Below are 23,160 nucleotides of genomic sequence, written 5' to 3' on the forward strand. Positions count from 1 at the left end.
ATGGGAAAGTGGAGCTGAGGCTCCTGGGAGATGAGAACAAGGCCAAGAGCAGGATTTCAGGAGAGCAGGATTTGGCTGCTGAGGGACCTGCTTGGGTCCTGTGGGATATGACCTTGGTGTCTGCAGAGCTTTTCTCTCCCATCTCCTCCCTCCTCTCTCCCACCTGCTGTTGTGCAGCGTTTTTTACCCTTTCTCAAATACAATATCCCAGAGGTGCTGCAGCATCACTGAGTGGCTCAGATTGGGCAAGGAGTGGGTCCATCATGGAGCCAGTTGAAATCCCCTCTGTCTGATGTCAGTGAAACTCATGTTTTCCTCTCAGAGGTGACAACTGCAGCACACCCACACTCACGCTCAGACTTTGCCATGTAAACCCAGTACAGGGTGACAGTGTGTTGGGTGTAACAAACTGCTGCATCATGGAGAAGTACTGGAAAAGATCTTCTGTCAGCAACCTGAGGAAATCACCAGTCAAAGAGCAGGTTCCCATGGGAAACTGTAATTGTTCTGACATTCACTGGCATGGCATATTTACAGGTGCAGTTTCAAAAGATCTTGGGCCAACTTCTTAACATGTCTGCTTGATGGGCAACAAGGGTGATTCTCACCTGGATTGGGATCTGGGAAACAAGGAAACCCTGGTCAGGGATGTGAACATCAGTGTCCACGTTGGCTGTTGTGACCAGGACACAGAGGGGTCCCAGGCACCAGAGGGGAGGGAGGAAGGACAGCAGCACAGCACAGGCTGGTGGGTCCAGAGGAGAAGACTTGGACATACTGGGGGATGGTGGGCAAAGTGGTGACATGGAAGTAGATCTGAAGGGTGAAGGAGCTCAGGAAATCTGAGAAACCTTACAGGACAGGCTGCTCCAAGCACAAGAATGATCTCCCTAAGCACACATGAGAAGAAGCATTTATCTGGTGAGGCTGCTCCTCTGAACTGATGGAGCTGCAGGGCAAAAAGGCAGCACACAGGAGGTGGGAGGAAGAGAAGCTGCAAAGGAGGAATTTAGAAACCTTGTCCATGGATGTGGGGATGGTTACAAAGCTGCCCTGGACTTGATACCTGCAGGGGAAGGACAGCAAGATGAGCTGACAGAGCTTCACTTGCAGTAGAAGAATAGACAGGGTGAACGTGGGCCTGCTGCTGAACTTCATAAGAGTAGAATCAGACAGGACTGAGGTTCTTCATGGCTTCTTTGGCTCCATCTTCACCAGCAAGGTCTCCTGGACTTTGTTCCTGAAGGCAGGAGTCTGGAGAACACCCAGCAGTGGATGGGGCTCAAGTCAGGGGTGACCTGAGCAAACTCAGACACCGTTACAGAACAGGAGATGGGTCACTTGACCAGCTCCTGAACACAAGTATCGCTGTGCTGTGGCACCTGAGATTGCCAGGAACACCAACCTCTTGGTCCAGAGGTGTCTGACTCCTCTTGAGCTGTCCTGGCCTCTCTCCTCACTCACATGGTGATTTAGTTACACACTTTTCTGACATATTCAGTCTTTATCAGGAGATGCAACACATCAGTATGAACTGGAGGCTGCTGATACCACCTGTTCTGGAAAGGGAGGGAAGGGCGAGCAGGGAAGGAAATAGAAGAAATTTGGCTTAACTGCTATTTATTGTGGAAATGCTCTCTGTTTGGCTGTTCCTGAAATCTCCCTAGTCATCCACACCAGACTTGAAGCCTTTAGGAAAATGATGCACAGAGCTTTGGCTTCTAAGAGGAATTTCTGATGTCAATGAGCCCTCTGCTGCCATGATCCTGAACTGCAGCGACTGAAAGAATGAACAAACCTCTAATGAAGTGAAAGGCAGAAGCAAACCCCAAGTTTCTGACCCCATGAAGGACCATCACTGACACAGCTGTGAAGGAAACAACCAGTGCAGGTCCCTGTCCCTGGAGGCTGGTGAAGGAAAGACTTGGAGACGCTGTTTCCAGGTGGTGAGGGCCATGTGAAGGTGGCTCTGATGCCATGTCAGCCCTTGATGCTTGTCCATCACCAGAATGGCTGAGCCCTGACCCCTGGGACCTGGTAGATTTTTCTGCAATGTTTTTCAAGGCTTTTCCTGTGGTCAGTGTGAGTGTTTTGTGTTTTGGGGTGTTGTTTATGTCAAGTGCTGTTGCTTTAAGTGCAAGGCTCTGTTTTTCTGTGGAGTTGGAAATGCCTGTGAGTTCCTCACAAGTCATCCAGCTTCTTTCATACACCTGGCAATGGTCACCAGTCTCCTCAATGTCCCAGTCACACTCTTGCTTGAATCCCCTATTTGGATCCATACCCATCACTGCAGGAGGTTCATGCATCCACCAGGCTCATGGATGATTCCTGAGGACCATCCCAGTGTGGGCAGTGTAAGAGAGGAGCAGAGCAGGGTCAGCTCATGGGCCATGACTGAGCACAGCCACCCCAGCAGCAGCCGTTCCCCATCTCCCAGGCACAGCCATGCCCACAGCATGCAAATGGCACTGCCATACATGATCAGCCCAAGAGAGGCCTTTCTTCCTTCCATATTCCCAGGAAAACCTTCCTCCTGTTCCTCCTCCACCTGCAGACATCAACTGCTTTCCATTTCTGGGCTCAGACATGGCTGGAAGGGTTCACTGAAGCCATCACCATCTCATTGCTTCTCCCTGACATGCCCTGACCCTCTCCCACACCTACAATGGCCAATCACGGCTGCTCAGGCCTCCCGCTCTTCAGAAGAGGCCTCGAGCTTCTTGGTTCTTCCTGGTGCTGATTATGAACTTCTTCGCACTCTCCAGAGTTCACGGTGAGCTTTCTTGTCCATAACAGCCCTTTATGACCATGTTTCACTAAATGGTTGTGTTTGTATGATCATTTGTGCAGAAAGGGCAGTCACAGAACAGCACCCAATATGTCAAAACTGATGCCAGTGAAATGCCGTAAAGCCCCGATGAGTTCCCCTGTGTCTGTGTCTCTCCTGGAAGGAGTCTGTCCCGAGAAGGGGATCCAGCTCCTGCCACTCTCTGCAGAGGCACATGAGCAGTGTCCGTCACCTGGGGACACAAAGGGTGACGTTTGCCACACCACCCGTCATCTGAACCACTTAGATGTGTGCTTCTGGATGGGGTATGGAGCCTTATAGTGCAAATGCCTATTTAGTTGTCATTGCCAGAGGGGCGAACACAGATGCAGAGTACTGTTTTAAGGATATTTAAATATAAGCATGTTAACCTTTGTTTTTCTTTAAAAAACATCATTCCTAGACAAATTAAACAAACACTTGAAGGATTATTCATGCCTTTAACATGATTATCCACAGAAGGCCACCAGCTTTTCATCACAGGAAGTGGGATCCAGAGTCCAAGGGCAGGATGGTTTGGGCTCTGTGCTGGGATCTGGAAACTGAAACGTGCTCCCATCTCCCAGCCCCCTGCCCTCCTCAGTGAGGGTGTGAGACATTCTGCAGCGAGGGCTGAACTCACAGCCATGACCAGTATCTTATGTCCAGCTGCAGCCAATTGTCTCCTGCCAGCTCAGGATTGGAGCTTCTATTGCTGGAGGTGTTTAAAAGACGAGGAGATGTGGCACTTTGGGACATGGTTTGGTGGAGTACTTGGGAGTGTTAGATTTACAGTTGGACTCCATGTTCTTAAGGGTCTTTTCCAGCCTCAATGATTCTATGATTCTCTGATTTGGGTTGAAACCATTTCAATCCCATCACCTCCATCTTCCCTCAGAGGCGGCTGTTGTGTGGCACAACTGTCCTGGCTCTCCAGGCAGGTTGGCACTGGTTCGGTGTCTGCATTGGCAGTTTTCCCCTTCCTGGGGTAAAAGGCTGTTGAGCAGAGACAGTTGTAGAGATTTGTGTCACAGGGTTTGCAGCAATCCTGTCAAACTCTGAGCAGGATGAGCTTTGGAGCCCAGGAAAAATGGAGATGGGCTGAAGGATGTTTGTGAACAGTGGTGCTGTCACTAGTAACAGTAACAGGGAACTCCTTCTTCTCACTGATGATGATGGTAAACTAAAGCTCTTTAATTTCATTCCTAACAGTCATTCTTACTTTTTAAAACATCTCCTACACCTCAGCAGTTGTGTCTTGAAATAATTTCTTAGAACAATGCTTTTTCTCTCACTTCTTTTTTGTTTTAATCATTTAAACAGTACACCTCTTGGACAGAATTACCCTAAAATTGTGCTTCTTTCATTATTTTTCCACCTTTTAATCATTTTTTATGTGGTGTGATGTGGATGTCGCATAGGAGAATAGTTTCTTTTTGAGACAAAGATGCCAAGGAGCAGATCCCAGGTCAGTGCAAAGGCCCAAAGGAAGCCAGAATCTTTATGTGTGTGCACTGACACACACTGTCACCTGCATTTCCAGTCTCTGCAGCCCCAACAGTGCAGCAGAGTCTGGAGTTCTGAGCTCCCTCATCTGCCCCGTGTGACACGTGTAAAATGGAACTACCCCAGTCCAATGGCTGGTTTGGATTCTCTTCACAGCCTGAAGCACCACATGGGTCAGGAGACAAGCCAGGATACCCAACCAGGACTCACATGCTCTGCTCTTACAGTTCAGGTGTTCCCGGGAATCTCAGCAGACATGTCACGCTGATCCATGGGTGCAAGGAGCTGGTCAAGTGTCTCATCTCCATTTCTGCAATGGTGGCTTTGCTGCCTGGGTGCTGTGCAGACTCTGTACATGGATGCTGACACCTCTTGAACAACCTGCTATGAAAGGATTAGCAAGATGGGCTGTTCATTCTGGAAGGGTATAAGGACAGCGAAAAAGAAGACCCTGGGTGGGGACATATGAGAAGGGATGCACAAGTTGTGGTCAGGGCATTTGGGGGCCCTTGTAAAGCAGCTCTGGACCCTCTGTGAATAGTTCCTGTGGTCAGGGAGAACCTGAGAGCTTTCCCTAAATTGAAAACATGAAGGAGAAGGAAGGACAACGTTATTCAGGCTCAAAGGGACCTGAGGAGGTGTCTTGACCAACCTCCTGCTCACAGCAGGGTCAGACCAGATTGCTCAGGGCTTGATCCAAACACGTCTTGGTCACTTTCTGGGACAGAGTGGGTGCGCACTCCTGGGAAACAGCTTCCAGTGCTGGACTGTCCTCATGACTGGAAAGTTTCTCCCTTTATACAGCACCTTTCCAAGCCCAACCATCCAGATGGCTTTTTACCCATCTACTTACACACTGACACAGACCAGAATATCCTACCTTGGGCACAAGAATATTGTGGGGGATGACACTGAATGCCTTGCTGACTTCCAGATAACAGACCATCAATGTTCTCCCCACATCCACAACCCTGTCCTTTCCTCACAGAAAGCAAAGAGGATGGACAGACACAACCTGCCCTGGGTAAACCCCGTCACCTTCTCTTCCAGACACCCAGAAATGGGGTCCCAGTGGACATGCTCTGGGGCACAGCCCTTAGTTCCCCTGCTCACCCACTGGCCATTTTGAACAGTGCACACACTGTGTGAGAGCTGCCAGTGGTCAGGGAGTCCCCCCAGTCTCCATGAGCTTTCCCAGATGGTGGAGAGTGGCCTCACTGTGACATGGTCCTGCTGTCCCAGCTCCTGGGATGCTGCCCCTGCTGTCCCATAGACTGGAGAGGATTGTGTTAGTTCCAGTGACCCTGACTTGATCCACATCCACTGCTGGTTGTTCTGCCTCCAGCCACAGAGGCCTGGAACACATTGCTGGTGAAGATGAAGGACAAGAGGACACAGGAATTCTCACCTCTTTTTATATTAATCAGTGTCCACACAGTGTCTTTATTTCTCCTGTAACTGTTCCTGCAGTAGTAACAGCTCATTTTGGGCCCTTGACTTGCCTTACAGGTCTGGACTGAGTTCTGATCTGGACTGTTGCTGTGCTTGGAGGCTGCTGTCCTTGAGACCAGATGAACTCACTCCTGCCACCCTGCCTGGCAGTTCATTCCATCCGTGTCACAGCTCTGTCTGCAGCACTGACAGCTCCAGCTCCCCAGTCAGGTCCCTGATGAGGACATTGCCTCACATCTGGGCTGAGCCACCCCAGCTGTGGCACCAGCCCAGCTCTGACCTGCACAAGAAACCTGGTACCAAGTGTCCAAGAGCCTATGTGTGCAAAGGCTTTGAATCAGAGAACAGACATGACATGGCCAAAGACTGATGAATGTCTCTCTAGACCTGGGAGTGTAAAACCAGAACAAAATGCCTCAAGTCATTCAACTGAAGATATTCCTCCCCTAGCCTGGAGAAATTAGATCCTTTGCTGTAACATTCCTGGTGTCCTGTCTAAAGATGGGAAAAGATGATTCTCATACTGATTCATTTTTTAAAATGAAAAATACAATGCTGGAAAGAAGTGTCTCTGAAGAGGAGAGAGAATCAACACCACTGATTACTTCAACTTCAAAGCTGTGCAAGTGGAGCCCCAGGGACACCTGGAGGAGCCCAGAGGGGACAGAGAAAGGGACATCATGGGCTGCTCCTGTGCTGCTGAGCTGGGCTGGGCTCCTGGGACACAGGGAGCTCATGGCAGCGGCAGCGCTGCAGAGAGACAGCTCTGCCCAGGAGCAGCTCCTCTGCACACGCAGCAGGGCTGAGGGCTCTGCCGGCAGCACCGAGGGCACAGGAGCCAGGCACAGAGAGGGAAACGCAGTCTGGGCTGGGAGGATGCTGAGAGTTCACTGGAAATGAAATCCTCTCAGATATGAAGCCTGTGGCTGCAGGGCATTGCATCTGAAAATCTTGGTAGGGTCTCAGAAAGCTGTCACATTGCAGAGCCTGCGAGAGATGTAAGTACAGCTCTCAGAGGTTCTCTGATCAGAGGGGAGGATGTGCTGCAGAGCAGGGATTGCCTTCTGCACTGTCAGTGACAAGACGTGAATGCTGCGTTCTCCCCAGGGTGGCTGTGGGGTGCAAATGTAAATGTGCAGGCAGGGGTGCCCAGGGCTGTCCTGCAGAGCAGGGTCCCTGCACCCCAGGGCTGTGCCGGGCAGGGACTCTGCCGCCTGCCAGGGTCAGCGCTCAGCCTGCCCGGGAGAGCCCAACAACACTGAGGGGAGAAGCTGTGGGGGGAAGGAGCGGCCCCCGGCAGGGCAGGGTCCTTCTGCTGCCGGGTTCTCCGTGGGTCGGGGCTGCTCACAGCTCCAGCTCATTCCAGAATATGGACAAGAGGAGGTTTCAAGGAGAAGAAGAAGACAAAGAGTACTACAAAGATAAGGAACCTCCCTGAGTCTGTGTTTTCAGTCTCCTACTCTGGGGAATGGGTGGGGATCAAGGCAGTTTTTAATTTTAAACAAATACTTGAGACACATGAACTTCAGTAGGTCTTCAAGAGAATCCTGGCATGCCTTGCCTCTCCTCTGCCTATGCAGAACCAGCATCACCTTTGCTGGACACCTTACACTTAATCTGTCCTGTCCTGTTTTCCAGCCTGTAAACAGGAAGATGCCCCCAGGCAGTGCCCTGTGAACAGGCAGGATCTGTAGGGCCAGGGGGAGGGCACAGAGGGTGGGATGGTCTGTGAGCACTGACAGGGAACAGACATGGACAGGGAAACACCTCCCAGGGGAGAATCTCCAGGCAGCAGGGAAATGATCAGAAATGAGAGGAAACTGAACCCGGAATTGTTATGGGAGGGAGAAGAGAGAAAAGTCCCTGTGACCCCCTGCAGGTCAGATCCCTCCTGTGAGCAGCCCCCTGGCCTCCTGTCCCACCCAGCAAAGCCTCTGCCCTCAGGGCCGGGGGCTCCAAGGCATGAAGCAGCTCCTGTGCAGCCAGAGCTGCAGTTCCTCTGCAGAGCACAGGGGTGAGAGCAGCTGCCCGGCAGTGTTGGTGTCTGGGAGGTGGCTGCACAGCTGGGGAAGGGGGACGCTGTCTGAGTGCCCGGCTGCCTCTGCCCTGGCCTCTCTCACACCCACCCTCACCGCATTGTCCTTCTTGCTCCCCTGCTCTGGGTCCCTGCTGTTAGGATCTTGTTCTTGCTGTCAGGCTCTCTGGGGATGGCAGTTTCAGCTGCAGAGTCACAGCCTGATCTTGTGGGTCCTTTCCTGCAGGTGTGTCCATGGGCACACGTGTCCCAGCTTTGCTCTGACCTGTGGGCTGTGGGCAATGCACTCTGTGGGGCTGGGGAACGAGCCGTGTGTCTCTTGGGCTAAACGTGGGGTGCTGAGACCTTGGGAAAGGGTGAGACCTGTCATGGTCTGAGGTGGATCCCTCTGCTCTCAGCAGTGCCTGGTGGCTTTTCAGGGTAACATGGGAGTGTGATCAGCCCCCATCTCAGAAAGGTGCCAGCCCAGGGCAGCTGGAGCAGGACAGAGGGACAGAGCAGCTGCCCTCACTCTGCACTGACCCACAGGCACCCTCTGGTCTCGCAGGACTCGCTCTGTTCTCCCTGAGTGCAGCAGAAATGCTGAGGGTTTCTGACACCCAACAACACTCTGCAGTGAATATGGGGGGAGGTGTAAAAAAACTTGTAACTCTTAAACTGCCTTCACAATCTCTGTTCCCTATCACTGGGAAAGCAAGTGCTGACAGCCCTTCTGTGTCAGCAGAACCAGGACAGTCCCCACCGTTCCCGTGGCCCCACTTTGCAGAGCTGGGCTGACTTATCGACGGCCCATGGGCACAGGCCCTGCTCTTGGTTGCACATTTTCCAGCCCCAAGCAGGGCTGCAGCCACAGTGCTGAAAAAGGTTCTCCTAGAAAAACACAAGAGTGTCTGTGTGTGACAGGGGAGGGTCTATGGGAGTTGGTTTGATTTTTGTCAGAGAACTCTGCCCTGGATTCTCACTGTCTTTTCTTTTTCTCATGACAGCGCCCCGTGCTCAGGAAAAGCAAATGTCCAACAGCAGCTCCATCACCCAGTTCCTCCTCCTGCCGTTCGCAGACACACGGGAGCTGCAGCTCTTGCACTTCTGGCTCTTCCTGGGCATCTACCTGGCTGCCCTCCTGGGCAACGGCCTCATCATCACCACCATAGCCTGGGACCAGCACCTGCACACCCCCATGTACTTCTTCCTGCTCAGCCTCGCCCTCATCGACCTGGGCTGCATCTCCATCACTGTCCCCAAATCCATGGCCAACTCTCTGTGGGATTCCAGGGTCATTTCTTATGCAGGGTGTGCTGCCCAGGTCTTCTTTGTATTTTTCTTGCTTAGTGCAGAGTATTCTCTCCTCACCATCATGTCGTACGACCGCTACGTTGCCATCTGCAAACCCCTGCACTACGGGACCCTCCTGGGCAGCAGAGCTTGTGTCCACATGGCAGCAGCTGCCTGGGCCACTGGGTTTCTCAATGCTCTGCTGCACACGGCCAATACATTTTCACTGCCCCTGTGCAAGGGCAACGCCCTGGGCCAGTTCTTCTGTGAAATCCCCCAGATCCTCAAGCTCTCCTGCTCACACTCATACTTCAGGGAAGTGTGGCTTCTTGTAATCAGTGCCAGTTTAGGATTTGGGTGTTTTGTGTTCATTGTGGTGTCCTATGTGCAGATCTTGAGGGCCGTGCTGAGGATCCCCTCTGAGCAGGGACGGCACAAAGCCTTTTCCACCTGCCTCCCTCACCTGGCCGTGGTCTCCCTGTTTGTCAGCACTGCCATGTTTGCCTACTTGAAACCCCCCTCCATTTCTTCCCCATCCCTGGACCTGGTGGTGTCTGTTCTGTACTCGGTGGTGCCTCCAGCAGTGAACCCCCTCATCTACAGCCTGAGGAACTGGGAGCTCAAGGGTTTAGTGTGGAAACTGATAACTGGACATTTTCAATAACAAACTGCAACAAACTCTCATTTCGTGGTGGTGTTTTGTGATAATGTTGTCATCCTTTTCCTAATTCACTGTCTGCCTTTTTTTTCTGCCCAATTGTTTATGTAAACGGGGAGCCATTTTGTTTGTGTTGAAAAAAAAATAAAGGGCCCTATAGTGTCCTGTCTTGGTTTGTTTTTCACCTGAGGGTTCTTTTAAGTCCTTGTTGGAGATGCAGGGAGTTTCTGTCTGCATTAGTGGACGGGAAGAGAGTCCATCCTGGCAGCCCTGCCAGGGAGCAGCAGCGCTTGTTCTTCCAGAGCTGTTCTGGTTCCACTCCACACTCTCCTTCTCATCCCCGGTGTTGGTGCAAGGCCTGAGTGCTCTGGCAGCTTGGTCACCGTCCTGCTGTGTGTCAGTGCTGTGGGCGCAGGCAGGGACAGGCAATGGGCACTTGTGTCACAGGACTGGCCTCAGTAACAGTACTTTTATAAAGAAATGTGATTTTCTTAGGGCAGTGCCTGAAGGGTCAGATATTCTTCAAGTTTCTGTCAAGAACATTCACAAGGAAGTGGCCAGAGATGAAACATCAGTGTGCATCTAAGCAGTGTGTGTGTGCAGGGCTGGCACACAGCAGTGTCCTCTCACAGCCAGGCTCCTGCCAGAGACCTGCAGGACCAGCAGAGCAGGGGCTGGGCTGTGCCCCTGTGCACCGGACACCCCGTGGAAGGAGCCCCAGGTCAATCACCATGGACTGGCCCCTCACAACCACCATTTCCAGCACTGGCCTCTCACCCACAGAGGCTGTTCTTCCCTCCATGGAGGGACCCTGAATGTGTAGGTGCAGATGAGATGTGAGCACGCACATCATGAGAAGTGAGATGAATGCAAGTGAGCACAAACGCCCTCAGCTATTCCTTGTGGTTCCATGAAGGCCTGTGGCACAGACAAGGTCTTGAGGTCACTTCATATTAGTAGGAACACCCCATGGAAAATCACCTGAATGCAGCACTGGGTTGTCCTTCCTTGAACTTATGTCCCTGTGTCCATTCCTCATGACGTGGGACATCTCAGATGAGTGTAGAGCAGGGTGACACACCACAGGGCTGAGGTATCTGGCTGAGGCCAGAGAGAAACTGTGAATCCTGTCTCTATGTCCAGAAGGGACAGACTCTGTCTCTGAACACCCCTGGGTGCAGAAGGAGTCCATGAGGCCGGCTTAGACATGTATGCCTGACAGACCCCGACATTTCTGTGTGTGACTCCAGGGACAAACCCCACTGCCCCAGTGAGATTCATCTCAGCTGCCCTGGACAGGCTCATTGCAAGTGCTCCTGTCTGCTCTGTCACCCTTGCCCATGATTCCGGATTGTGCTCTCAAAAGTGACAAAGCAGTCAGAGGGGTTTAGAGGTCCTTGGAAAAGGTAGATATCAAACCCATCTGCATGAAAAGCACAAAGAGAATTAATGACTGGTCAACCTGCCTCCATACCTGGAATTTTGCAGGGTCACAGACATGGTATTCCATGGTGTCCTAGTAGCCAGATCAGGGATCTCTGGGCTGGAGAATTGGAAGCTGGGTGGGAAGTTGGCTGGACAATCAAGCCAAATGTCATCAGTGGTACAAAGCCCTCCGTGCAGCCAGTTACTAGTTTCATCTCTCAGTGACCAGCACTTGGACCAACCCTGTTAAACATCTTTATTCTCCCTCTGTGTGATGTGACGAGTGCACTGTCAGCTCCTCTGTGAATGATGCAAATTTGGGAGGAACCCTTGAACAGCCTCACATGGCTCACCCTGCCTGGAGCAGAACAGTGAGACAAGTGAGACAAGGGCTCTCTTCAAACGTCAAGTTATTCTGAGATTCAATGAATCTTTCCTTTGTGGAAAGTATTTTGAAGACAAAATAGGAAGAGGAAGAATAAAAAGAATAAGAGACATAAAACGAGTTCTAAAATTTGTCAACATAAATACAGCAGTTCCTCTGAAGAGTGTTTTTGAACTCAAATCTCCAGTAGGGAATATATTTGATGAATTTGACAAAACAAGCATACTTTGATCTGATCGGGTCCTGGGCCATGAAAAAGGTGATGGACAGTTATGGTATTATAAGGTCAGTTGTGTCTCAGACACTCATAATCCAGGCGGAATCATGTGGCTGTGAAGGGGACAGTGAGGTCAGTTCTGTGTCTGGAGGTGACAGCCCAGCAGCAGGGACATGGCTGGGAAAGAACCTCTGCCCAAGTGCCCACAGGTCTTACCCAGGAAGAGCCCTTGGAGATGGGTTGTCATGTCCATCCCACCTGAGAACATGACGGGACAGCAGCAGGGACATGGTCGTGTGTATCAGAGAAGCTGAAAGGCCAGGAGTACTCATGGGATTTAGGAGATCATGATGAGGTTACTTCTCTCTGGTCAAGTGCAAGACGACTAGAAGAATAACAGGTTGGGATCTCTGCTTGATGGGCAGTTTCTGAGATGGTAAATCTTCCAAAGTAGTGCGAAAAAGCAGCAGAGAAAAAAAAACAAAGCCACCAAGTGCAGATTGGGAAGTGGAGACTGGTTATCAGGAGGAAGAAATGTCACTGGAAGGGCAGTGCTGTGGTGGAAGAGGTGACCCAGAGGGAGCTGGATCAGCCCATGGTTTGTGTGCCAAAGAGCAGCCAGTGAGGGTGCAGACACAGCAGTGAAGGTGCAGAAATGCTGGGCTGAGAGCAGGTGGGGAAGCGAGATGGGTGTCTGCAGCCTGCAGGGAAAGAGGGGCAGGGGTAGCACCGTGTAGAACAGCCTGTGGTGGAGATGGCAAAGGGCGCTGTAAGGCTGGAAGGGACCCACGAACCCAGGTCTGTGTCCCCTTGGTCATGGCAGTTGTCTCTGCCACTGAGGCCCAGGGGAAGACATGTTGTCCTCATGGCACTGGGGCCTCGGTGCCTCCTTGCAGCCCCATGGGGAAGCTGGATGTTGTTGTCCCAGTGTTGTCCTTCCCTGGGCCTTGCACACCCACATCCCATGGTCCCAGGAAGAGCCCTGAGCCATGTGTGAGGGACAGGATCCCCCTTCCCATTGCCTGCAGGTCATGGCTCCTTTTTTCTGTTTCAGAAAGCAAACCAAGCAAACTCCCCCTGAGACTTACATCACTTTTCTTTACATCAGATTCTCCACTGAAGTTTGCGCCTGGTTTTACACCTTTTCTGCAGTTGGCAAATGTGATGCCCATCTATAGGAATGGCCAAAAGGAGGATCTGGGGAACTACTGTCAGTCTAACTTCTGTGCTGGGCAAGGTCATGGAGCAGATGATCTTGAGTAACATCACATTGCACTTACAAGAGAACCATGTGATCGAGCTCAGTTAACATGAGTTTATGAAAGACAGGTGTTTTTTAACCAACCTGATCTCCTTCTATGACAAGGTGACCCCCCTAGTAGATGAGGGAAAGGCTGTGGATGTTGTGCACTTAGACTGCAGTAAAGCCTTTGACACCGTATCCCACAGCATCTCCTGGAGAAGCTGCAGCTCATGGCCTGGATGGTGTATCTGCGATGGGTCAAGAACTGGCTGGAGGGACGGGCCCAAAGAGTTGTGGTGAATGGAGCCAAATCCAATTGGTGGCTGGTCATGAGTGGTGTCCCCAGGACTCAGTATCAGGACCAATTCTGTTTAATCTCTATCAATGATTTGGATGAGGTGATCGAGGGCACCCTTAGTAAGTTTGCAGATGACACCAAGTTGGGTGGGAGTGATGATCTGCTGGAGGGTGGGAAGGCCATACAGAGGGATCTGGAGCTGCTGGATCATTGGGCTGAGGCAAATTGTCTGAGGTTTAACCAGAACAAGTGCCAGGTCCTGCACTTGTGTCACAACAGCCCCAGGCAGCGCTACAGATCCGGGGAAGAGTGGCTGGAAAATTTTCTGGTGGAGAAGGATATGGGCGTGTTGATCAACAACAGCTGAACAGAAGCCAGCGTGTGCCCAGGTGGCCAAAAACGCTACCAATAGTATCCTGGCTTGTATCAGGAATAGTGTGGCTGGCGGGACTAGAGAAGTGATTGTGCCACTGTACTTGGAACTGGTGTGGCTGCACCTTGAATCTGGTCCTTATCATAAGGACATTGAGGCACTAGAGGGAGTGCAGAGGAGGCAACGAAGCTGCTGAGGGGCTGGAACACAAGTGTGATGAGGAGCAGTTGAGGGAACTGGTGGGTTCAGTCTGGAGAAGAGGAGGCTGAGGGGAGACCTTATCACTGTCTACAACTTCCTGAAAGGAGGTTGGAACATGGAGGGGGTTGGTCTCTTCTCATGAGTAGCAAGTGGTAGGACAAGAGGAAATGGCCTCAAATTGTGCAAGGGATGGTTCAGAATCGATATTACAAAAAAATTCTTCCTGGAAAGGGCTGTCAGGCATTGGAACAGGCTGCCCAGGGCAGTGGTGGAGTCACCATTCCTGCAGGGGTTTAAAAGGAGTTTACATGAGGTACTTAAGGAAGATGGTTTAGTGCTCGAGTCAGATTATGGTTCAACTCGATGATCCTGAGCATCTCTTTCACCTGAAACAATTCTATGATTCTGTGATATCAACTGCATAATTCTTCTATCACATCTTCTCAGTGCTCTTCACATACCTGCCTCTTTACCTACAGTCCGGAAAGTTTTCTAATTAAGCGCACAAGTCATGAATACCAGATGTAAATGATGGAAGCACCATGGCTCTATCAGTCTGGTCTGATACCTGCCAGTCCCAGGCAAACACCTCAGGTACACGGGGCCTCTCGAGGTTTGCACTGGGTGCTGATAGTGAGACCATGGAGCTCAGCCCGAAAACCTGAGAACTCCCCTCAAAACTTAAAAACCAAACCAACAACAACAACAACAAAAAGAACAAAAATCCCCACACTCTATTTTTTAATCAGATGAAATAATTCAATATTTCTAATAAAATGTCTGTGGAATTTCTATTCTTCCAAAATAGGAATTTTCAGAATGTGTATGGACTGTGGGAGATGAACCGTTGGCCTTTCCCTGTGCTTGCAGTGCCAGAACTCTGTCTGTCACTACGTGTATTTAATCCCCTGGACATCCAGGAGTTTCCACCTGTCCTTGCCCAGCTCACCGTGTCTGAACTCATCTCTTCAGAAGCCTGGCTGGACATTTGCACTTTCCATCGCTCCCCAGAGGTTCTTCACCTCTCACTCTTGGCTCATTCAGAGCCTCTCAGCTCTCACTCTGCTTTGAGCTTCAGGCAGGTAAAGTCTTTCAGCAGTTGCTCTCCTACTCCCTACAGGCAACTCTTCAATTATGGCATTGGACCTCACTGGAAACTACTTAATTTAACCACAGAACTGAGAAACATCATTAACTTCTATTGTGTTTTCTTTTTTTGTTTTCCTTTTTTGTTTCCTCTAATTAAAAATTCCCCGGTGCCTGTTTACATCCAGTTCTCTAAGGAAACATGAAGCAATTCCTGCGAAGAAGCTGTAACAATCAGTGCAAACTTCAGTGCAGAATCTGATGTAAAGAAATGTGCTGGAAATCCCAGGGGCCAATGAGCAGAACAGGGAGTTTGGGGAGCTGGTTATAGATTTCCTGCTAACAGTCTGAGCAGAGAAACATTCTTCACAGAACTGCTCTGTTTATTTGACACCTTTTAGGTCTCCTCCTCTGCCTGTATTTTTATTTTCTTGTTCCTCCACCTCTTCCTTCTTCCAAAACTTTTCCAAGGGAAAGATTCCTGGAATCACAGAGCAACTCAGGTGTGAACATCATCTTGTCTCAGTGTCCTGCTCAGGGCAGGGTGACCCAGGGGAGGTTGTCCAAGGCCTCTGCCCAGCTTTGCACCATCCACTAAGGAGCTGAAGGTTCACTGTGTCACATCATACAGGGGGAGAATAGAGACGTTCAACAGTGTTGGCCCAAGTGCTGGTCCCTGAGGGATCCCACTGGTAACTGGCTCTGTGGGCACTTTGTACCACTGGTGCCATTTGGGCTCTACGGGTTACTATAGATGCCATATAAAATGCCATCTAAAAAGATGTGCTCATGCTTTTGTGACACTAGTGTATTGAAAAATTAAAATGTCATGAGTTTGCCTGTTTAAGAGTTGGGGTGTTCAGCTGGAGAAGAGAGGCTCCTGGGAGACCTTATTGCAGCCTTTCTGGACCAAAAAGGGGCCGATAAGAACAATGGGGACAGACTTTTGAGCAGGGGCTGTTGCGACAGGACAAGGGGTGATGGTTTAAACTAGAAGAGGGGAGAGTCAGGGAATGAAATGAGGAAGAGATTTTTTTACACTGAGGGTGGTAAAACACTGGGACAGGCTTCCCAGAGAGGGGCTGGATGAACCATCCCGGAGACATCCCAGGCCAGGCTGGACGGGGCTCTGAGCAACCTGAGCTGCTGAAGATGTCCCTGATCGCCGAGGGGAGTTGACCAGACGGGCTGTGAATGTCACTTCCAACTCAAACTACTTTGTGATTCTAGGATTCAGTGACAGGAAAGACTGGATGCATCGATGCTGATAACCAGAAAAGGTCTTGTCTGGCTTGTGCGAGCCAGGCCGGCAGCTTCACCCAGCAGCTCTCCCCACCCGAGTGGAGAGCTGACCCACTTGTGTACAACCCACCCTGCCCCTGCCCCACAGTGCCCAGAGGATGCTGCCCAGGGCCCCAGGATGGACATTTGTGGGGAGTATTGGGAGCACTGGGAGGGTTACTGGGAGCACTGGGGGTTTACTGGGACTTCTTGGATGTTTCCTGGGAACAATGGGGGTTGCTGGGATCACTGGAGAGGATAGTGGGGGTTACTACGTACTCTAGAAAGATTAGTGGGGGAGTACTGGGAATACTGGGAGGGTTACTGGGAGCATGTGGGGTTGCCTGAGTGTTACTGGGAGCACTAGGTGGTTGCTGGGAGCACTGGAAGGGTTATTGGGAGCACTGAGGGTTTATTGGGAATTTTTGGAGGATTAGTGGGAACAATGGGGGTTGCTGGGAGCACTGGAGGGGTTAGTAGGGGGTTACTGGGAGCACTGGGAGGGGTTACTGGGAACAGTGGGGGTTGCTGAGGGCTCACATGAAAGCACTAGGTGGTTACTGGGATCACTGGGAGGGCTAGCGGGGGATTACTGGGAGTAATGAGGGGGTTGCTGTGGTCACTTCGAGTACTGGGGTGCTGCTGGGAGCACTGGGAGTTTTACTGAGAGCACTGGCAGGTTTACTGGGAGGATTACTGGAAACAGTAGGCCGATTAGTGGGGGGTTAATGGGAACACAACATGGTTACTGGGAGCATTGTGGGGGCCTGCTGGGAGCACAAGGACATTTAGTGGGAGCACTGGGGGTTAACTGGGAGTTCTTGGAGGATTACTGGGAAACATGGGGGCTGCTGGGAGCACTGGAAAGGTTAGTTGGGGGCTACTGGGAGCAGGTTGTTCAAGAGGTGTCAGCATCCATGTACAGAGTCTGCACATCAGTCAGGCAGCAAAGCCACTGTTACAGAAATGGAGACGAGACACTTGACCAGCTCCTTGCACCCAGATATCAGCGTGACATGTCTGCTGAGATTCCTGGGAACACCTGAACTGTAAGAGCAGAGCATGTGAGTCCTCGATGGGTATCCTGGCTTGTCTCCTGACCCATGTGGTGCTTCAGGCTGTGAAGAGAATCAAAACCAGCCATTGGACTGGGGTAGTTCCATTTCACACGTGTCACACAGGGCAGATGAGGGAGCTCAGAACTCCAGACTCTGCTGCACAGTTGGGACTGCAGAGACTGGAAATGCAGGTGACAGTGTGTGTCAGTGCACACACATAAAGATTCTGGTTTCCTTTGGGCCTTTGCACTGACCTGGGATCTGTTCCTTGGCATCTTTGTCTCAAAAAAAAACTGTTCTCCTATGCAACCTCCACATCACACCACATAAGAAATAATTAAAAGATAGAAATATAATGAAAGAAGCACAATTTTGGGGTAATTCTGTCCAAGAGGTGTACTCTTTAAATGATTAAAACAAAAAAGAAGTGAGAGAAAAAACATTGTTCTAAGAAATGCTTTCAAGACTCAACTACTGAGGTGTAGTAGATGTTTTGAAAAGCAAGAATGACTGTAAGGAATGAAATTAAAGAGCTTTAGTTTATCATCATCATCAGTGAGAATAAGGAGTTCCCTGTTACTGTTACTAGTGACAGCACCACTGTTCACAAACATCCTTCAGCCCATCTCCATTTTTCCTGGGCTCCAAAGCTCATCCTGCTCAGAGTTTGACAGGATTGCTGCAAACCCTGTGACCCAAATCTCTACAACTGTCTCTGCTCAACAGCCTGTTACCCCAGGAAGGGGAAATCTGCCAATGCAGACACCAACCCAGTGCCCAACCTGCCTGGAGAGCCAGGACAGTTGTGCCACACAACAGCCGCCTCCGAGGGAACATGGAGGTGATGCGATTGAAATGGTTTCAACCAAAATCATAGAATCATAGGATCATTTAGGCTGGAAAAGACCATTAAGAACATGGACTCCAACTGCATATCAAACACTGGCAACTCCACCCCTAATCCATGTCCCAAAGCGCCACATCTCCACATCTTTTAAACTCCTTCAGCAATGGAAGCTCCAATCCTGAGCTGGCAGGACACCACTGGCTGCAGCTGGACATAAGATACTGGTCATGGCTGTGAGTTCAGCCCTCGCTGCAGAATGTCTCACACCCTCACTGAGGAGGGCAGGGGGCTGGGAGATGGGAGCACGTTTCAGTTTCCAGATCCCAGCACAGAGCCCAAACCATCCTGCCCTTGGACTCTGGATCCCATTTCCTGAGATGAAAAGCTGGTGGACTTCTGTGGAAAATCATGTTAAAGGCATGAATAATCCTTCAAGTGTTTGTGTAATACGTCTAGGAATGTCAGTTTTATATGCTTATATTTAAATATCTGTAAAACAGTACTCTGAATCTCTGCCCCTCTGGCAATGACAATTAAATAGGCATTTGCACTATAAGGCTCCATACCCCATCCACAAGCACACATCTAAGTGGTTCAGATGAAGGGTGGTGTGGCAAATGTCACCCTTTGTGTCCCCCGGTGATGGACACTGCTCATGTGCCTCTGCAGAGAGTGGCAGGAGCTGGATCCCCTTCTCGGGACAGACTCCTTCCAGGAGAGACACACACACAGGGGAACTCATCAGGGCTTTACGGCATTTCACTGGCATCAGTTTTGACATATTGGGTGCTGTCCTGTGACTGCCCTTTCTGCACAAATGATCATACAAACACAACCATTTAGTGAAACATGGTCATAAAGGGGCTGTTATGGACAAGAAATGTAACCAGGAACTCTGGAGAGAGCGAGGAAGTTCATAATCAGCACCAGGAAGAACCAAGAAGCTCGAGGCCTCTTCTGAAGAGCGGGAGGCCTGAGCAGCTGTGATTGGCCATTGTAGGTGTGGGAGAGGGTCATGGCATGTCAGGGAGAAGCAATGAGATGGCTGATGGCTTCAGTGAACCCTTCCAGCCATGTCTGAGCCCAGAAATGGAAAGCAGTTGATGTCTGCAGGTGGAGGAGGAACAGGAGGAAGATTTTCCTGGGAATACGGAAGGAAGAAAGGCCTCTCCGGGCTAATCATGTATGGCAGTGCCATTTGCATGTTGTGGGCATGGCTGTGCCTGGGAGATGGGGAACGGCTGCTGCTGGGGTGGCTGTGCTCAGTCATGGCCCATGAGCTGACCCTGCTCTGCTCCTCTCTTACACTGCCCACACTTGGATGGTCCTCAGGAATCATCCATGAGCCTGGTGGATGCATGAACCTCCTGGAGTGAGGGGTATGGATCCAAATAGAGGATTCAAGCAAGTGTGGGACTGGGACATTGAGGTGACTGGTGACCATTGCCAGGTGAATGAAAGAAGCTGGATGAGTTGTGAGGAACTCACAGGCATTTCCAACTCCACATTAAACCTGAGACTTGCAGATAAAGCAACAGCACTTGACATAAAACCCACCCCCAAAACACAAAACACTCACACTGACCACAGGAAAAGCCTTGAAAAACATTGGAGAAAAATCTACCAGGTCCCAGGGGTCAGGGCTCAGCCATTCTGGTGATGAACAAGCATCAAGGGCTGACATGGCATCAGAGCCACCTCCACATGGCCCTCACCACCTGGAACCAGCGTCTCCAAGTCTTTCCTTCACCAGCCTCCAGGGACAGGGACCTGCACTGGTTGTTTCCTTCACAGCTGTGTCAGCGATGGCCCTTCATGGGGTCCCAAACACCCTCAGAAACTTGGGGTTTGCTTCTGTCTTTCACTTCATTAGAGGTTTGTTCATTCTCTTAGTAGCTGCAGTTCAGGATCATGTCACCAGAGGGCTCAATAACATCTAAAATGCTCTTACAAGCCAAGTCTGTGTTCATTATTTTCCTAAAGGCTTCAAGTCGGGTGTGGATGATTAGGGGGATTTCAGGAATAGCCAAACAGAGAGCATTTGCATAATAAACAGCAATAAAGCCAAATTTCTTCTATTTCCTTCCCTGCTCGCCCTTCCCTCTCTTTCCAGAACAGGTGGCATCAGCAGCCTCCAGTTCATATTGATGTGGAATGTCTCCTAGGAAAGACAGAATATGTCAGAAAAGTGCGTAACTAAATCACCATATGAGCGAGGAGAGAGGCCAGGACAGCTCAAGAGGAGTCAGACACCTCTGGACCAAGAGGTTGGTGTTCCTGGCAATCTCAGGTGCCACAGCACAGCGATACTTGTGTTCAGGAGCTGGTCAAGTGACCCATCTCCTGTTCTGTAACGGTGTCTGAGTTTGCTCAGGTCACCCCTGACTTGAGCCCCATCCACTGCTGGGTGTTCTCCAGACTCCTGCCTTCAGGAACAAAGTCCCAGGAGACCTTGCTGGTGAAGATGGAGGCAAAGAAGCCATGAAGAACCTCAGTCCTGTCTGATTCTACTCTTATGAAGTTCAGCAGCAGGCCCACGTTCACCCTGTCTATTCTTCTACTGCAAGTGAAGCTCTGTCAGCTCATCTTGCTGTCCTTCCCCTGCAGGTATCAAGTCCAGGGCAGCTTTGTAACCATCCCCACATCCATGGATAAGGTTTCTAAATTCCTCCTTTGCAGCTTCCCCTGCTCCTACCTCCTGTGTGCTGCCTTTGTGCCCTGCAGCTCCATCAGTTCAGAGGAGCAGCCTCACAAGATAAATGCTTCTTTTCATGTGTGCTTGGAGAGATCATTCTTGTGCTTGGAGCAGCCTGTCCTGTAAGGATTATCAGATTTCCTGAGCTCCTTCACCCTTCAGATCTACTTCCATGTCACCACTTTGCCCACCATCCCCCAGTATGTCAAAGTCTTCTCCTCTGGAGCCCACCAGCCTGTGCTGTGCTGCTGGCCTTCCTCCCTCCCCTCTGGTGCCTGGGACCCCACTGTGTCCTGCTCATGACAGCCAAGGTGGACACTGATGTTCACATCCCTCACCAGCTCTTCCTTGTTTTCCAGTTCCAGATCCAGGTGAACATCACCCTTGTTGGCCCATCAGGCAGACATGTTAAGCAGTTGGCCCAAGATCCTTCGGACTGTTGGCAGCTGCACCTCTGCCTGGCCAGTGAATGTCAGGGAAATTACAGTTCCCCATAGGAACCTGCTCATTGACTGGTGACTTCCTCAGGTTACTGACAGAAGATCTTTTCCATTTCTTCTCCATGATCAAGTAGTTTGTAACAGCCAACACACTGTTACCCTGTACTGGGTTTACATGGCAAAGTCTTGGAACTGGGGGTGGGTGCGGCTGTGCTACAGTTGTCAGCTCTCTGAGAAGACAACAGGAGTTTGACCAATGTCAGACAGAGCTGATTTCAGCTGCTCCAAGATGGACCCACTCCTGGCCAAATCTGAGCCACTCAGCGATGCCAGCAGCACCTCTGGGATATTGTATTTGAGAAAGGGTAAAAAACGCTGCACAACAGCAGGTGGGAGAGAGGAGGGAGGAGATGGGAGAGAAAAGCTCTGCAGACACCAAGGTCATATCCCACAGGACCCAAGCAGGTCCCTCAGCAGCCAAATCCTGCTCTCCTGAAATCCTGCTCTTGGCCTTGTTCTCATCTCCCAGGAGCCTCAGCTCCACTTTCCCATCCCTGACTGTGCCATTCTGACCAACTCTTTCTGGTTTGTAAGTGTGAAGTCCCACAGGGCACCTCACCCCACTGACTCCTCAGTCGCCATGTCAGGAAGATGTTGTCAATGAGCTCCAAACCCTCCTGCATGGCTGGTTCCTTGCAGATATTGGGATATCTCAGATCTGCCATGAGGACACGGCCTGGAAACATGAGGCTTCTTTCATTTGTCTGAAGGAGGCCCCATCTCATTCCTCTTCCTCATCAGTGAGTCTGTAGCTGTTGTCCAGTCACCACAACACTGCCCATGTTGTTCTGCCCTCTCATTATGACTCCTCAACGTTCAGCTGACATTGTCTGTCCCCAGGCAGAGCTCCACACATTCCTGCTGCTCAACCAATTGAAGTGGACCTGTCCGTTTGACTCCAGACATCTGGCATTATGAGCAGCACGGCCCCAAGACCCCACATTTCCTCCAGGAGATGGTATTTGTAGTGTCCTGTAACTCCTCATACATGTTATCTTTGGAGAGACACCCTCATCAGAATAAAGCATCTGTGTGCAAACATTAAGAGTGTGCAAATGGAGCTTCAGTCATGGGAGAGTCCAGACCTTGTGAATATCTGGTATTTGCCCATCAGAAGGCTCTGAACTTGTACAAGGAGAAATGAGCAGTTTTGTATCAGGGCGGGACAATAACCCCGTCCATCAGGACAGAGCAGGACCTGACACGCTGAGCAGTGACCCTGAGGAGAAGGGCCTGGGCACTCCAAGGTCCCCACAGCAGCCCGTGGTGCACGCTCACCATGAACAAGGCAGCTGCTCACGGGGCTGCATGAGGAGGAGCGTGGGGACCCAGACACCTGCAGTTCTCATCCCATTCGGTTCAGCACTGGTGTGACCCACACACACGGGTGTGTGCCAGTGTGCGGCTTCCCAGTTTGGAGCAGCAGGGAGGAACTGCAGAGTGCAGGGCTGTGCCAAGGCAGGTTCAGCACCTTGTGCACATGGTGTGGGGTGCTGAGGGACCTGGGCTGCTTTGGCCCAGCAGCGCTGGGGAGGCTGCAGCAGTGCAGGAGTAGCCTGAGAGTGCTTGAAGGGCGGTTTCAGAGGTGGTGGAGGTTTCTGCATAGTGGGAAAGAGCTTGAGAAAGAAATAATGGCCCAAAGTGCAGCTGGGGAGGTCCAGGCTGGACATGAGCAGAAAGGAATGTGATGGAAGGGCAGTGCTGTGGGGGAGCAGGTCAGCACAGGGAGTCTGCATCAGCCCAAGGCTTTGTGCTTCAAGGACCAGCTGGGGAGGATGGAGAGAGCTCAGCAAAGGAAGGAAGATGCTCAGACAGGAGCAAG

General features: G+C 50.9%; 2 protein-coding genes across 2 annotated transcripts in view; one reads left to right on the forward strand and one right to left on the reverse strand.

The window, feature by feature from the left end:
• Positions 1 to 23,160, reverse strand: part of LOC309450358 (olfactory receptor 14A16-like) — a gene marked incomplete at its 3' end in the record, with an annotated part of 259,029 nt that overhangs the window by 22,646 nt on the left and 213,223 nt on the right. The window lies entirely within an intron of this gene.
• Positions 8,809 to 9,735, forward strand: LOC309450285 (olfactory receptor 14J1-like; the record flags this gene model as incomplete). Its single annotated transcript, XM_082073068.1, has 1 exon — positions 8,809 to 9,735. One exon carries the CDS (start codon positions 8,809 to 8,811, stop codon positions 9,733 to 9,735), a length of 927 nt encoding a protein of 308 aa, XP_081929194.1.

The sequence above is a fragment of the Streptopelia decaocto genome (genome assembly GCF_964273445.1).
Source record: "Streptopelia decaocto genome assembly, chromosome: 26".
NCBI classification, from domain to species: domain Eukaryota; kingdom Metazoa; phylum Chordata; class Aves; order Columbiformes; family Columbidae; genus Streptopelia; species Streptopelia decaocto.